General features: G+C 35.6%; 2 protein-coding genes across 2 annotated transcripts; one reads left to right on the top strand and one right to left on the bottom strand.

Moving 5' to 3' along the window:
• Nucleotides 1-3,398: 3,398 nt before the first annotated feature.
• Nucleotides 3,399-4,754, bottom strand: LOC115986214 (serine/threonine-protein kinase-like protein CCR4). The gene has a single exon (XM_031109066.1). The coding sequence runs from the start codon at nucleotides 4,752-4,754 to the stop codon at nucleotides 3,399-3,401; it is 1,356 nt and encodes a 451-aa protein (XP_030964926.1).
• Nucleotides 4,755-14,776: 10,022 nt separating this feature from the next.
• On the top strand, nucleotides 14,777-16,270 carry LOC115986213 (uncharacterized mitochondrial protein AtMg00810-like). Its single transcript, XM_031109064.1, has 2 exons — nucleotides 14,777-14,788; nucleotides 15,038-16,270. Exons 1-2 carry the CDS (start codon nucleotides 14,777-14,779, stop codon nucleotides 16,268-16,270), a joined length of 1,245 nt encoding a protein of 414 aa, XP_030964924.1.
• Nucleotides 16,271-16,814: the final 544 nt, after the last annotated feature.

Below are 16,814 nucleotides of genomic sequence, written 5' to 3'. Positions count from 1 at the left end.
AACCATATGAGCACACACACATCACATTTAGACAAGTACAATCTAACAAATAAATAAGACATTTATTGAACATTAGGCATGTGTGTTGTGTGTGTGTATCAAATGTGGAATAATCCTTAGTCTAGAGTGAAGCTTCAATGATCAATTCAATCAAGTCATACACAACTAGTACTAAGTCAAGTGGTTTATCTCAATTATAGAAATGAACATATATGACTTCCCACAAGAAAATGATTACATAAAATTGAAGCTTTTCATTTGATTTCTTACAATTCATATCATTTGATCATTTTGAATCAATACAACTCATTTTGAGTAATACATATCATTTTTAAGATTGATGCCTGAAATTTTTGATATTTCAATTTGATGAACAAGCATTTGGCTTTTGGGCATCAAACATTTTCAATACAAGTCGTTTTCCCTTTTTCTTAGTCAAATACTAGTATATGCGACGGCTTTTGCAACTCATTATCTCTTTTCATTTTGAGATTTATATATATTGAGCTCTTTAAGTAATAAAAATAAAAGAGTGGGAAGAGATATAAGCACAAGTCTACGCATGTATCAAAACCAACATGACTATTGACTAATCATTTATGATAAGCTTGAAGATCGATTTACAACAATCATACAAAGATGTCAAGATTTTTTCCACAAAGATATAAGTGCAAAAATAACAAGCTAAGCTCGTAAATGCATAAAACCATTTGTACAAAAGTATAAGGCCAAACTCACATGTGATATGTGCTCAAACATATACGATCAAACTTTTTAAATTTTTCACTTTTTATGTAGTTTTGGATTTTTTACTCACACAAAACTGAAATATAAAAGTAAGATAAAAAATAAAACAATGCATACAAAAAAATGCAAGATGCACAAAATGCATGAAAATATGACATTTAATGCATGAAGGGTCCTACAAAGATCGAAAAAATTAGATCAAGGACTAAAAGAGCAAAAGTTCAATCATAAGAACCCTTCTTCATCCGAACGGAACGATTGTTTGGAATGAGTGTCTCAAGATAAGTGAGACGAGGGTTGGAAGAATGAAAACTGGAGATGCACATAGTCAAGGAGTTAAGAGCATTAAACATTTTCTTTAACAACATGTTATTTTCACTCGAAATCGGTTTACTCTTTTTAGCATAACTTCCATGAAACTTAAGTTTCTCTTTTCTTTTAATTCTTTTAAAAGCATGAAACTTAGAGCATTGAGGTCTTAGATGACCAAAGGCACCACAATAGTGACACACAATGTGTTTAGGTCTACTAGGTTTTTTGGGAAGAGATCTAGCAACATTGTTTTGTTCCTTTTTCAACTTGAAGCATTGAGGTCTTATATGACCAATCACACCGTAATGGTGGCAAGTTGGAACAAACTTAGATCCATTCAAAACCTTAGGTTGAGACTTAAATGGAGGTTTTGACTTAATAGCCTTTCTCTCCACCTTCTAATTTCTTTTATACGGAGGAATGTACATCGATTTGTCCTTTAAGGTAAAACACACACTAGGCACAAAATCGGGTACCACAACATAATTGCAACACATATTTTCATCCTTTTTAACAATAGGTTCAGCAATCAAACATTTGACATGCATCTTAAGAGATTTATTTTCACATTTAAGATCATCAACAAGTTTGTTAGACAAAACAAGCTTTGCATCCAAGTCCATATTTAAAAATTCAAACTCTTTCACATTTTCAAGAGAAATTTCAGCAAGTTTTTTATATTTCTCAACCAATTTGTTGGATTCATTGAGCTTAGCAATCAAATCATCATTTTCACAAAATAACTTACTCAAATTCTTTTGAAACTTCTCAGTATTTTTCTTCAAGAGTTTGTCAACAACACCCATAGATTCAAATGACATGTCATCACACTTATGAGGATTAACACTCATTAAGGCATTTTCACAAACACGTGGCATGTTACATTCATCACCAACCAAATCATACAAAGAGGCATACAAAGCACAATCCATGGCAAATAAATACAAGGGGTCAAGGATCACACTTAGGTATTTAATCCACAACAAGTATACCCGCTCTGATACCAATTGAAAGTTCAAATATGTGTATAAAACACCTTGAACGTTTAGACTCCCAATTTACAAATTAACCAATTCAAACTTTATGTCAAACAACTAATGTGCGGAAAATGAACATAAGCTATAAACAGATTTGGAAATCAATCTAAGCCAATTATAAATCACATCTACAACAGAAAATAAAAGGCAAAGATAAAGGGAAGAGAGATACAAACACAAGGACAACACACGATGTGTTATCGAAGAGGAAACCGAAGCCCTCGGCGTAAAACCTCTCCACCGCCCTCCAAGCGGTTAATAATCCACTAGAAAATGTAGTTGGGATATATGAACAGCAATAGACCCTCCAAGCCTAATCTACCCGATGTACCTAAGCCCTCCAAGCTTCTTGCTCCAACGAGGTTGCATCGAACTTTTTTCTTTTCTAACTTACCGGATTCCGCTATAATCCATAGCATCCGCCATCCTTGGCATCTTCCAATGCTTCCCAAAACTCCAAAAACACTCAACACTCTAAATGGGTGTGGGTAGTGTTTGGATAGAAATCTCCTCTCAATAGGTATGACAATGAGAGAGGGAATGAGAAGAGACAACAAAAATTTCTCTCTAAGAATGAGTAGCTCTCTCTAATTAGGTGGGTGTTTTGAAGAAATCTCTCTTAGGGTTTTTCTCTCTGAATGGCCACACATATTTTGTGGGAATGAGGGGTATTTATACTGGTGTGAGAATTGAATATAAAGGGTCAGTTTTTCCAAAACAGGGCTGGCTGGCGACTTGACCTCGTGACTTGACTGAGTTGCGAGTTCAAGCCGCGAGCTAACTTAATGGCCAGTCTGGATTTTTGTCTTGTAGTGCTCCAGGTGGCATGACTGTTCAGCTCCCCTGCATACTCTGCGCGTGTGCAACTTTTGGTGGCTTGCTAAATATACGAAAGGTATAATAGCATGTACGCAGACAACATTTCAAGCCGCAGACAGCAAGGTATAATAGCGTGTACCTAAGCCCTCACTTTTGGTGATTGATTCACAAACAGATGTAGAAAGGTATAATAGCATGTGAGCTCATGTAAATTTTCTCAAACATGTAATGATATGAAAGTATGTTTTGGCATATGATTATTTGACACAATCTCAACTCCCAATAGTATGAATCAAGGCAAACTATATATATATATACAAAGCTACAAATATACGAAATCAACGAAGCTCCATAATGCTTATACAGTTGTGAAATCTAATTAGGCAACAGGGAGGGGTGGTTGTGGTTGGTATTGGAGTCGTCAGTGAGGAAGTCATCAATAGTGCAGAGAGAGCAGCAAAGGAACATTAACTTTCAGTTGTTTTAACCACCGATAACCTGTACCCACACACGCATCAGGTTATTTACAATCTCAGTCATTGATGGGCGATCTCGACCTTTCAGACTTACACAAGCCACTGCTAGGGACCCAGCATGTGCCACTGCCTTTCTTTCAACTGGGGTAGGTGGTGGTACTCTTGGGTCCAAAACCCTGTGAATTTGATCTTGGGCAATGAATGGCACTATAAAATCAACTATAAGCCTTTGCTCACCATTTTCATTTTTATGAAGTGCCTTGTACGCAGACAACATTTCTAGCAATACAACTCCAAAGCTGTATACATCAATTTTGGTTGTCAACTGCTGAAGATTAAAGTACTCAGGGTCCATGTAACCAATGGTGCCAGCCACACAATCCAAATTGTGTGACTTGAAGTCCATGGGGCCCTTCTCAGATAGGCAGAAATCAAACACTTTGGCAGTCCACGTAGCATCTAGTAATATGTTAGACGTCTTGATATTGCGGTGTATGATTTGTGGTACTGCATACACATGTAGATACTCAATGCCTCTGGCTATGTCTAGTGCCACTTTAATCCGGGCAGTCCATGATGACATAAGAGGAGTACTTTGAAGCTCATGAAGACGGTCATGAAGGGTACCATTTTTCATGTACTCGTACACCAATGCGTACTCATTACCATCCTCGCAAAATCCTACTAAGCAAGCAGCATTCTTGTGATTGAGGTGGAACAATGCTTTCAATTCAATTAGGAAGGCACGAGCACTGCCCTGGCGCTTAATAGCCACTTCTTGGCCACCATCTAAAGTGGCACCGTAAACTGAGCCAAAGCAACCTTTCCCAATCTTGTGATCTTCTGAGAAGTTGTTAGTGGCTTTAAGTAGCATTTGCAAAGGAAATTGTTTCCTTTCAATAATTTCGATCAAGTCTTTGGCTGTGGAAAAAAATGACTGTATGGAAATTTTTTTGGAATGAGAGAATTTTGGACTGTTACTGCTCTTCAGCTTAAGAAACTCAGTCAAGTGATTGAAGATTGCTGTTCGGATTGTGCGTCTAGGACTTGTTGATATGGAAGGATCGGTGGGAGTTATTTCACAATTTTCAGAATTTCTGTTGTCTGTTTGAGACCTGGCTGGTGGTAAGAGTGGAACTACAGAATAAGAGAGTTGTGTTTCTGCACGAGGTGTTTTGTTAGATTCTGAGCAACCATCTTCTGTCTGAGTTTCAGAAATGGTGGGTGGGAAGATTATTGGAATGGAAAGACTTGTTGTTGGTCCATTAGGGAGTGGAGAGAAGTGTGGAATTGAAGAATTTGGAATTATTATTTCTAAATAATTTTCGGAATCACTAGACCTGGCTGGTGAGAACATTTCCATTATGGAATTGGAATAATGAGAAATCTCGGAGGTGTTTCGTTGGATTCTGAACTATCATCAGTGTCAGAGTTATTGGGAGGAAAAAGTGATGCAATGGAAGCTGACTCTTTTATTGATTGTTTTCTTTCTTCACGAATTGGTGGACCACCAGGGTCTGAGTCGTTGCTGTAGGCAACAAATTCTGCAAACAAAGCTTATGAGATACAAAAACATAAATTGCAATTATATAGTATTCAGTTACTAAAACTATCTTGTCTAACTCAAAATTCTTTTGAAACTTACTTGGAACAACTTTGTGCTTCTGCATACCGACCTTGGAAATATAATTCTGGGAGATTGATATAACTGAGAGAGAGAGAGAGAGAGAGAGTTGCATATCAAAATGGTGTGTTTGTATTCCTAATTTATAAGAATTTTGGAAGTTTACAAGAAGAAATACATGAAAGGAGATGAAGTTTCCCCTGCGTTGAACAATTCCTACTATCGCGTGTTGGAATTCATAAACAAGGCCGGCGGGCCCTAGCCCCCTAACATGGAAAGGCTCCCAAATTAATCTGGGGTAGTAATTATTTTTTAATGAAAAAAAGAGTGCGTTACTTACAATTTTTTTTTTTTAAAATCTCTAGAAAGTCTTATAAATTGATATGTCACCAATTACAATAAGTAATTCAATACTTTTTAATCTCTAAAAGGTCTTATTGAAATGTTACAAGTTTTTACAATAAAATTTGTAGTGATTTTAGCATCTTTTCCTCTCAAAAAAAATTTATGAATTAATAGAAATACAACACAATTATCAATTCACCATTAAGTAGATGAAAAATGCTAAAACTAATACAAGTTTTATGAAAAAAAAACTTACAGACTGATGTGACAGGAATATAATTGGTGTCACTTAAACAATATAATAAATGAACATTTTGAATAATTTTTTTTTTTTTTAGTGACATGTCAGTTTGTAAAATTTACATAGTAAGTATCACTAGCTCACTTGGAGTGAATTAGTCTTATTAATTAGTAATAACGAGTTAACTGGTCTTTTCATAAGTTAAAAAAACTCTACCCCTTTACATTTATATCCTTTGAGTTAGGCAAGATAATGGGTTCGAGCCCAACTTTTCCAGGTCCAGGATAAAGCTTGTGTTTAATATTTCTCAACTAACATTAACAAAATATTAGGTTATAACACTCTTAAATCCAATTTTAATTAAATTCAAGCAAGTTTATAATTATGATTCAAGATAAAACTTGAAAATAGCCTAACATAATAATGATCTTCAAAAACCATAAGGCACATTTTCTTACCAAAATGCAAAAATATCCAATGTGTATAGTCCATCATAATTGTGACTGTTAACGTTTGAATCGTCCTCCCCCACCCCCCACTTAAGGTGTATCAAAATATGTAAATTAATAAAATTATATCCGACGTCAATACGAATCAAAGGCATGGGAGAGAGACAGAATCTCTCTAATATGTACTTAAAAGCAGCAGTAGTTAACAGAAGGATTGTATTGATCATGTTAGGTATATACGTGTGAGTAAAGTTTTACATTGAATAAAGGTGAGTAGAATGAATAGTTAATAGAACATAATTGACAACATACCCATTGACCTTAAGCTTTTTGGATTATAGTGTATTTCTATATGTTATCACATTTGTAAATATGAGAGAATAAATTGAAGTAAAAAATTAACCGATCAGGAAAATTTTACTTGTGGAATTTTCATTCACAACCAAAATATATGTGGTGTCTTGATGTTAGAGTATTATCAGGGTTGGAATCATGGAATGGTTAAGATTCCTCATGGAAATATGAGTCCAGAGGACTTATCGTGTATGACCAAAAAGACCTGTACTTGTTACGCCATAGTCCTTAAATTTAGAGGAAGAAGCCAGAGGACTTATGGCCTGACCAAGAAGCTAGAGGATTTATGTATGCATGAGAGACTGTGTTTCATGCCCAAATTATACACTTAAAACTTTCTGGTCCGAGTCAACCAATCCTGACTCCCATGCAATGTAATTAGATTGGTTCATGCCAGCTACATGTAAGGCCATTAAGGGTCTTGACTAAACAGGGGAAAAAGGAGATGACCACCAAGGCCTAAACCATGTCATTAATGTTGCGCCCATGTCTACACGGAAAACTTCAACCATTTTTGATTCATTTAGATGAACTTTAAGAATAACTGGCTTGTAACCTCATACATATACATAAATATACTTAAAGATATACAATAAAATACATAATATAATTTATATATATAATTTAAATACTATTGATGGTCATTTTTTTATATTTTGTTAACTCTTTAAAAAATTTTGTAAGGAGATTATTAGGTATAAAAAGTAAAGGGTCATGCTAACGAGTGCCCTTAGGGCACTCATTGAGAATTCATTTTAGGAAAGTATTTATAATACTTTTATGGGAAATGAAAAAAGTTGTCAAAATATTAATTACTTTTTCTTTTTTCATTTCTCATAAAAACTTTCTTTAAATTGATTACTAACGAGTGCCCTTAAGGCACTCGTTAGCATTTTCCAAAAGTAAATTATCCTTTTTCAAAAAAATTATTGTGAAGCACTCTTTTAATTTTTAATTTTTTTATGATTCATTTATTCTTGACTTTTTAGTTTTTGTACTTAATAACTCACTTTGATGAATATTTATGATGTGATCTCACATTTGATTCTAAAATTAAGAAATAAAACTCTTTAAGAATAAATAATTTATGACACATGGCGCAAAATTAGAACTCTAATTTGAAATTCTAATTTGAGTTTCTTTCAGTTTCACCTATTATCTATATTAGCTTGTAACCTCATGCATATGCATGGATATACTTAAGAGACATACATTAAACTGTATAATATAATTCTTACACATATAATTTAAATATTATTAATAGTCATTTTTTTTAACTCTTTAAAAAGTCTTGTAAGAATGTTATTAGGCTGAAAATGTAAATTTTCCATTTTTTAAAATATTTTTAAGTTCATTAATTCTAGACTCTTTGATTTTTGTATACAATAACTCACTTGAATGGATATTTATGATATGATCCCACATTTAATTCTAAAATTAAGAAATAAAATTATCTCTAAAAATAAATAATTTAGGACACATGGTGCAAAATTGGACTTCAATTATAGAATCTAATTGGATTTTCTTTAAACTTTACCTAATTATATAATTATATCTAATTATATATATATAGATGACTTATAAATTTGAATTGTTTTTAGTTATATAAAAAAAAAAAAGGCTCATAAATATAAAATCATTCAAAAATTATGTTTTTTATGGTTTACTTATATTGGACTCATCGTTTTTTATACTAAATTAACTCATTTGGACAAAAAAAAAAAAAAAAGATTAAATAGTACACATGTCACAAAATTAAACTCTAATTGAAATCTAATTTTTACATTGAATTAACTTACTTGACACAAAAATTTAAAAACTTATATTAGATAGGACACGTGGCACAAAATTAGACTCCAATTGAATTCTAATTTGAAATCTAATTGAATTTTCTCTCAGATTTACCTATTATTATATATATAAATTAGTGAGTTGCCCGTGCAATGTACGGATTATGTTGTAATGTTTTATGTAATTTTTTTTTAGAGAATGTTGTACATATATTATATCATATTTGCTATAAAACTTTTGTTAGTAATGAGTTTATCATATAAAACAATAAAACAACAATTATAAATTGCACACACATATTTATTATAATTATTCTATTCAAGTAGTGACCAATAAAAAACAACTTTGGAGTAATATTATATAATAAAAGTTGATAAAAGCATGTTAATTCATTCCATATTATTGGTTTTTATTATGTGATATGATAAAGAGCTTCATTGTGAAATCTTGTTTTCTTGTTTATTCAATACTTTGTTTTTGCGGTATGGCAACGCTTGAAATCTTGTTGAGGGGTATGTTTTCACCATCTATTTCTTCATCTTCAACGTTTGGTCCATCCCTATTTGTTTAATTTTTGAGTTTTCATTACTTTTTCCTTTTATTGTATCATTTGTGTTAATCATTAATGAATTGACATTGGAAGATTCTGACTGGATCTTACAAAGTTTGGACTTGTGGATTTGTTGTCGCTAAGATTTTGCATAGATATATGCATTCATATTAAATTTCAGTGATGTGATATTTTTTGTAAATTTTTTTTATTTTTTTGTTACTTTAGGAATAGTGTAGCAAAAGAATTAATATAGCAAATTTGATTGTATATTTTTATTTCTTCCATTAGGAGGTGCATCAAAAATCTTAACAACAGTGTAATTTTCAAAACCATCCTTTAGATTGAATTCATTCAAACGAAGTATAAAAACGTATTTTTTTCCTAAAATTTTCTTTAGATCATGTGGGATTCCTTTTCAAATATCAATCTGCATATGGGAATTTAATATATACATATATATATATATATATATATATATATATACATATTATGATCAATAGTTTTATATTAATTTAATTTCAATAAGTTGTACCCCCAGTTTTTTTTTTTTTTAGCAAGATCCCTAGCAAATTTATTTAGGTTTTTCTCTGCATCTCGATAAAATATCACAAAAGTTGTTTTGTTAGTTGCATCAAAAACTTCAATTTGAATAATGGGATGAATATATATAATAGTTATAGTGGGATGAATATATTATAAATATTTGGAGAGTATGTAGTTAATGTGAGATGAATAAGTTGTCCCTCTTTAGATGAATCATGTATCTAAAGAGGTTTTAGCTTGTGTTCTATATATGGTCTATTGGTCTCTAATATCTAATTCCAAATTAACAGATGATCCATTCTTTTTTTCTTTTTCTTTTTTCTTTTGATGAAAAACCCACTGACTTAAATTCATTTACTAGGACAAAGGTCCATAGACAGTACATCATACAATAGCTTATCAGCAATAGATGGAGGAGTGTCCTCCACCCGTATTACATTATCTAAGATTGAGTTGACTTCTTTAGCCATTGAGTGTGCAGCTATATTGCTGCTTCTTCTTGAGTGAGAGATTTTCCATGTGTCGAACCACTTTAAACGCTAAGTGATGCCATTAATTACCTTATGAATGGAAATAGTACGGGAGGTAATGCCATTAAGGGCTTGGACCAATGCCAGAGAGTCACCTTCTACGGTTATGTTTTTTAAACCCAGGTCCCACACTAGCAGTATGCCTTCTTCCATTGCCTTTGCGTCAGCCTTAATTGCTCCTAGTGGAAGGTGAATTTTCTTACTCATTGCTCCCATTAACTCCCCTCTATAATTTCTAATAACCACACCCACTCCTATACTCCCTTGGTCCCTGAAAACTGTGTCGTCCATGTTGACTTTATACCAATTAAGTGGTGGTGGAGAACATTTCTTAGGAGGTGGATGATCTTTGGGGGGGCGCTTGGCAAGTGTGCTCGAAATTCCTCGACATACCTCTGAGCTTCCATTGCTATCACTCTCCCCTATTTGCCTTGTCCACCATGTCAAACAGCATTCCTGTTGTTCCATAGACTCCACGATGTGGTAGCAAAGACTTCCCATTCGCTAACTCCAGACTAATCTCCCAGCCACCAAACCACATCGATGAACTCTTCCAAAGGTGGAGTCTGAATAGCATCCTTCACTTTTAGTGCTTCCTAGGTGTCCCTAGCAGTTTTGCAACTCCAAAGCGTGTGTCCTATGGTCTCTCTTTCACCGCACAATTCACACTTATCATCTGTAATGACCTTTTGCTGCTTTAGGCAGTACTTAGTAGGCAGGATATTCCTACATGCTCTCCAAATGAAGTGCTTAATTTTGCTTTGGCACTTTAGGTTCCATATGGATTTCCATAGAACTTGTATTTTAGAGTTGTCCAAGCAACCAGAATTACTATTCACCATACTAGCTTCCTTGAGCAGCTTATATGCAACTTTGTATGCACTATCAACTGTAAATGTTCCATTAGGAGTTTTTGACCATATCTGGGAGTCTTCTACGGCAACAGAGCTTATTGAGATTCCAAGAATCACTTTTGCTTCATGAGGTAAAAATGTATTTTGAATGAGATTGGCATTCCAACCTCTGCTCTCTTCATCCAGCAAGCACAAGACCATCTCTCCTCCTCCGCTAATCTGTACTTTTAGGCTTATCACCTTACACGTATCTGCCACCAAAATCCATTTGTTGTTCCATACGTGCACCCTCCTTCCATTACAATCACCCGCGTAGATCCTTTTTTAATTATTTCCCTTGCAGATAAGATGCTCCTCCATATGTAGGATGGCCTTTTCCCCATTTGACCTTCCATAAATGAAGTTTCTGCAAAGTACTTCGCTTTGAAAACTTTATGAACTAAGGATTCTTGATTTTTTTTTTATTCGCCATCCCCGTTTTGCCTATAATGCCAAATTGAATGCCTTTAAGTCCCTAAACCCCATTCCACCTTCGGTCTTTGGAGTACAAAGCTTCTCCCACGAAATCCAAGCTAACTTTCTTTTATTTGCTTTCTGACCCCACCAAAATCTTCCCATCAACAAATTCAAATCCAAGCAAAGAGAGTTTGGGAGCTTGAAGCAGCTCATTGTGTAAGTGGGGGTTGCCTACGCCACTTCCTTTATCAGAATTTCTCTACTAGCATTGGACAAAAGCCTACCTTTCCAAACAGCAAATTTTCGGCTCACTTGATCCTTTATCCAATTAAAAGCTTCCTTTTTGCTTCGGCCCATCAGTGGGGGAAGCCCAAGGTACTTCTCATGTGGTTGGACAATCTGTGCTCTTGCCCTTTACAACTTGTTCACAGTGATGTTTAGGGCCTTGCTCCTATTCCTTCTATTCTTGGATATAAATACTATGTCATTTTTGTTGATGACTTTAGTAGATTTACTTGGCAATTTCTTCTTAAACAAAAGTCTGAGGTGTTTAATGTTTTCTTGCACTTTAAAGCCCTTGTGGAGAATCAATTTAGGGTTAAAATCAAAACACTTAGGACTGATGGTGGGGGTGAATATGTTAATAATTCTTTTAAGTCTTTTTGCTTAAATCATGGCATCCACCATCACCTCTCATGTCCTTATACTCCTCAACAAAATGGAGTTGCTGAAAGGAAGCATAAGCACATAGTTGAAAGTGGTTTATCCATGCTGTATCAGTCCAATCTTCCTTCCTCTTACTCGTGTTATGCCTTTAGCACTGCCATTTACTTGATAAATAGACTTCTTCTATCTTAGCCCTTAAATACCCTTGGGAAGTGTTATTTCACTCTCCTCCTTCTTTGACTGCTTTTAAAACTTTTGGTTGTGCTTGTTTTCCTCTTCTGAAGCCCTATACTGACCACAAGCTTCAGCCTGAGGCTTCTCAATGTATTTTCTTAAGGTACCCACCATTATTCAAGGGATATATCTGCTTTGATCCTCACACTCAAAAGGTCTATATCACTCCACGTGTTCTTTTTCATGAATCTGATTTTCCTACTCTCTCTACATTTTCTTCTAATTCTTCTATTAGCACCACTTTTGTAAAACCTTTTTTGGACCTTTAGATTTCTACCCTATTACCCAGTTCTTCCAATTCTCCCTTGTTTACTGTTTCTTATGCTTTTCCTTTTGTCATTTCCTTTTTATCTCTGTCTGATGAGGATTTTCTTGTCCCTACTGCTCCTGCTGATGTTACTTTACCTTCTTCTAATATTGTTTCTTCCTCGGGTCATGTAGAGTCTTTCTCTTCAGATATTCATGATTCTATGGTTATGCCATCCACCTCAACTGTTCCATTTGCTCCTTATTCCTTTCCCAACACTCATCCCATGCTTACCAGATCCAAACATCGCATTTTCAAGCCCAAAGCTTATGCTGTTGTGAGAAATTATGTTAAAGAGGAACCTCCTACTATGATGCCCCAATTTGATTGATTGTGTGATATGTGCGGGTGTGTGATGAGTCCCACATCGGGTATTTACTGGGTTGAACTGAGTTTTATTAACAACTACAAGGAGTTTCAATTGTGACTAGTCCTTTTGAGGTATATCACAGATGTGGCTAGTGCAGATGTAGCTAGTGCAGATGTGGCTAGCGCTTTTCCTTGAGTCGTTACATATGGTATCAGAGCCAGCCCAGTAACCCCGTGTGGGCTCAGAAACATTACCTCACAAAGTGGGCCCTAACGAGGATGTTGGGGATTTAAGCGGGGGAGATTATGATGCCCCAATTTGATTGATTGTGTGATGTGTGTGGGTGTGTGATGAGTCCCACATTGGGTATTTACTGGGTTGAACTGGGTTTTATTAACAACTATAAGGAGTTTCAATTGTGACTAGTCCTTTTGAGGTATAGCGCAGATGTGGCTAACGCTTTTCCTTAGGTCGTTACATATGGTATCAGAGCTGGCCGGGTAACCTCATGTGGGCTCAGAGACACTACCCCACAAAGTGGGCCCTAACGAGGACGTTAGAGATTTAAGTGGGGGAGATTGTGATACCCTAATTTGATTGATTGTGTGATATGTGTGGGTATGTGATGAGTCCCACATCGGGTATTTACTGGGTTAAACTAGGCTTTATTAACAACTACAAGAAGCCTCAATTGTGACTAGTCCTTTTGAGGTATAGCACAGATGTGACTAGCGCTTTTCCTTGGGTTGTTACATATTGTGATACTCCAATTTGATTGATTGTGTGATGTGTGTGGATGTGTGATGAGTCCCACATTGGGTATTTACTGGGTTAAACTGGGATTTATTAACAACTATAAAGAGCCTCAATTGTGACTAGTCCTTTTGAGGTATAGCGCAGATGTGATTAGCGCTTTTCCTTGAGTTGTTACATATAGTATCGGAGCCAGTCTAGTAACCCCGTGTGGGCTTAGAGACACTACCCACAAAGTAGGCCCTAACGAGGATGTTAGGGATTTAAGTGGGGCAGATTGTAATGCCCCAATTTGATTGATTGTGTGATGTATGGGTGTGTGATGAGTCCCACATCGGGTATTTACTGGATTGAACTGGGCTTTATTAATAATTACAAAGAGTCTCAATTGTGACTAGTCCTTTTGAGGTAAGTGCAGATGTGACTAGCGCTTTTCCTTAGGTTGTTACATATGGTATCAGAGTCAACCCAGTAACCCCGTGTGGGCTCAGAGACACTACCCCAGAAAGTGGGCCCTAACGAGGACGTTAGGGATTTAAGTGGGGGAGATTATGATGCCTCAATTTGATTGATTGTGTGATGTGTGTAGGTGTGTGATGAGTCCCACATCAGGTATTTACTAGGTTGAATAGGGTTTTATTAACAATTACAAGGAGCTTCAATTGTGACTAGTCCTTTTGAGGTATAGCTAGCGCTTTTTCTTGGGTCGTTACATATGGTATCAGAGCCAGCCCAAAAACCCCGTGTCGGCTCGGAGACACTACCCACAAAGTGGGCCCTAACGAGGACGTTAGGAATTTAATTGGGGGAGATTGTAATGCCCCAATTTGATTGATTGTGTGATGTGTGGGTGTGTGATGAGTCCCACATTGGGTATTTATTGTGTTGAACTGGGCTTTATTAACAATTACAAGGAGCCTCAATTGAGACTAGTCCTTTTGAGGTATAGCGCAGATGTGACTAGTACTTTTCCTTGAGTCGTTACATATGGCATCAAAACCAGCTCAGTAATCCCGTGTGGGCTTAGAAACACTACCCCATAATGTGAGCCCTAACGAGGACGTTAGGGATTTAAGTGGGGGAGATTATGATGCCCCAATTTGATTGATTGTGTGATGTGTATGGGTGTGTGATGAGTCCCACATCGGATATTTACTGGGTTGAACTGGGTTTTATTAACAACTACAAGGAGTTTCAATTATGACTAGTCCTTTTGAGGTATAGCGCAGATGTAGCTAGTCTTTTTCTTGGGTCGTTACACCTACATTTCACATTGCTTCCAAATTTCCACACTGGATTGATGCTATGGATTTTGAGTATAATTCTCTTTTGAAGCAGAATACTTGGTCCTTGGTACCTCTTCCCTCTGATAAAAATGTGGTTCATTGTAAGTGGGTATACAAAATTAAAAAGGGCAGTGATGGGTCCATTGCTATGTATAAAGCAAGGTTAGTTGCTAAGGATTTTGCAACAATATGGCTTGGACTATTAAGAAACATTTAGTCTTGTTGTTAAGCCTGCTACTGTTAGGATTGCCCTATCCTTGGCAGTTTAGAATCATTAGTCCTTAAAGCAGCTAGATGTCTCTAATGCTTTTCTACATGGTGTGCTTTAAGAAGAGGTTTTCATGTCATAGCCTCCAGGTTATGTGGATACTGTTCATCCTGATTATGTCTGCAAGTTGCATAAAGCCATTTATGGTCTTAAACAGGCACCTAGGGCCTGGTTTGATAGTTTTAATTTTGAACTCTTTCACATTGGTTTTCATGCCTCTTCTGTAGACTCTAATTTGTTTATTTTGCATCATGATACTTTTGTGATTTACCTGCTTCTATATGTGGATGATATTATTGTCACTGGTAATAGTCTTCCTTTCATTGATCATCTGGTTTCAAGGCTTGCCACTGTTTTTGACTTGAAAATTCTTGGTCCTCTTGCTTATTTCCTTGGACTTCAAATTGAGTATACTTTTCAAGGGTTGTTTGTGCGTCAATCAAAGTATGCTTTGGATGTACTGACCAAGTTTAATATGTTGAACTGCAAGCCTTGTGTTACTCCCTACTCTCTTATAGTTCATGTCAACAATCCAATTGGTACTTTACTTCCAGATCCTATTGTGTTTAAAAGCATGGCTGGGGATTTGGAGTATCTTACATTTACCAAACCATATTTGGCTTATTCTGTCCAACAAGTTTGTCAATTTATGAGTCACCCTACTCATCATCATTTAGTGCCTACCAAAAGAATCCTTAGATATCTCAAGGGTACTCTACATTATGGTATTCATTTTCAGCCTGGTCCTTTGGTTCTTTCATCTTATTATGATGCTGATTGGGCTGGTGGTCCCCTTGATAGGAAGTCTATTACTGGTATGGTGGTGTTTTTTGGTCACTCTCCTATCACTTGGTCTGCTAAGAAGCAACTGACTGTGGCTAGGTCCTCTACTAAGGCTGAATATAGGGCTTTAGCTACTATAGCTGCTGAGGTGAGTTGGATTAGAATGATTCTTCATGACTTGGGTATTTTCTTATCTTTGTCTCCTATGCTCTGGTGTGATAATGTTTCTGCCTTGGTCCTCACTTCAAATCCCATTTTTCATGCTCATAGCAAGCATATTGAGGTTGATTACCATTATATTCATGAGAAAGTTCTTGCTAAGGAGTTGGAGCTTAACTTTATCTCTACACTTGATCAACTAGCTGATATATTTACCAAAGCTCTTCCTTCTTCTCGGTTTCTTGATCTTGCTCACAAACTGATGGGTGTTCCTTCCCTCAGTTTGAGAGGGGATGTAAAGGCACTTGTACAAGCTAAGGTAAAGGGTCAAGCACAAGATGATAATGCTGATGACAGAGCTGTCGGTAAATGACTTGTTGTAGAGTTATAAGAGGCAAAACTGCAGGTAGCATAAGTTAGCTAAGAATGATAGAGTCTGTACATGTGTCAGGGATCTAGAAGGATTGAATTAGAGTTTGTTAATTCATTCCACATTATACGGAGGTAGTTATGGTATATATATTTGGGGATTGTATTAGATCAATATGTAACAGAATATCTCATTTCCATTAGAATCGTTTCTATTCTCTAAGTTTTCTTTGTTTTCTTCTTCATTTTCTATCTTGCATTGTTTTACTTTTCATTCTGCAATTTCTTATTTGCCACCAAACTTTGGGCATCTCTGTGAGGGCCCTCCAAACCTCGAATTTGTGCAAATAAGGTATTGTTGGAAAGCTTATAAGATTATCTTTACAATGGAATCAAAATTATAGATCATGTAGAAAGAACTATGTATATATTATGATTTGTTTGTATAAACAATGGGAAATACTAGTAAAAAGTTTTAGTTTGTTACAAAACTAAAGTACAGATATTAAATTGTTCAAATAAAAAATACAAGGATCAAATTGACACTC

This window comes from Quercus lobata, chromosome 4 (assembly GCF_001633185.2).
Source record: "Quercus lobata isolate SW786 chromosome 4, ValleyOak3.0 Primary Assembly, whole genome shotgun sequence".
Classification (NCBI taxonomy): Eukaryota; Viridiplantae; Streptophyta; class Magnoliopsida; order Fagales; family Fagaceae; genus Quercus; species Quercus lobata.
This window is presented reverse-complemented; position numbering and strand designations above follow the sequence as displayed.

Coding starts and splice junctions, on each gene's coding strand:
- LOC115986214 (XM_031109066.1), bottom strand. CDS start 4,754: ATGGAAATGTTCTCACCAGCCAGGTCTAGTGATTCCGAAAATTATTTA.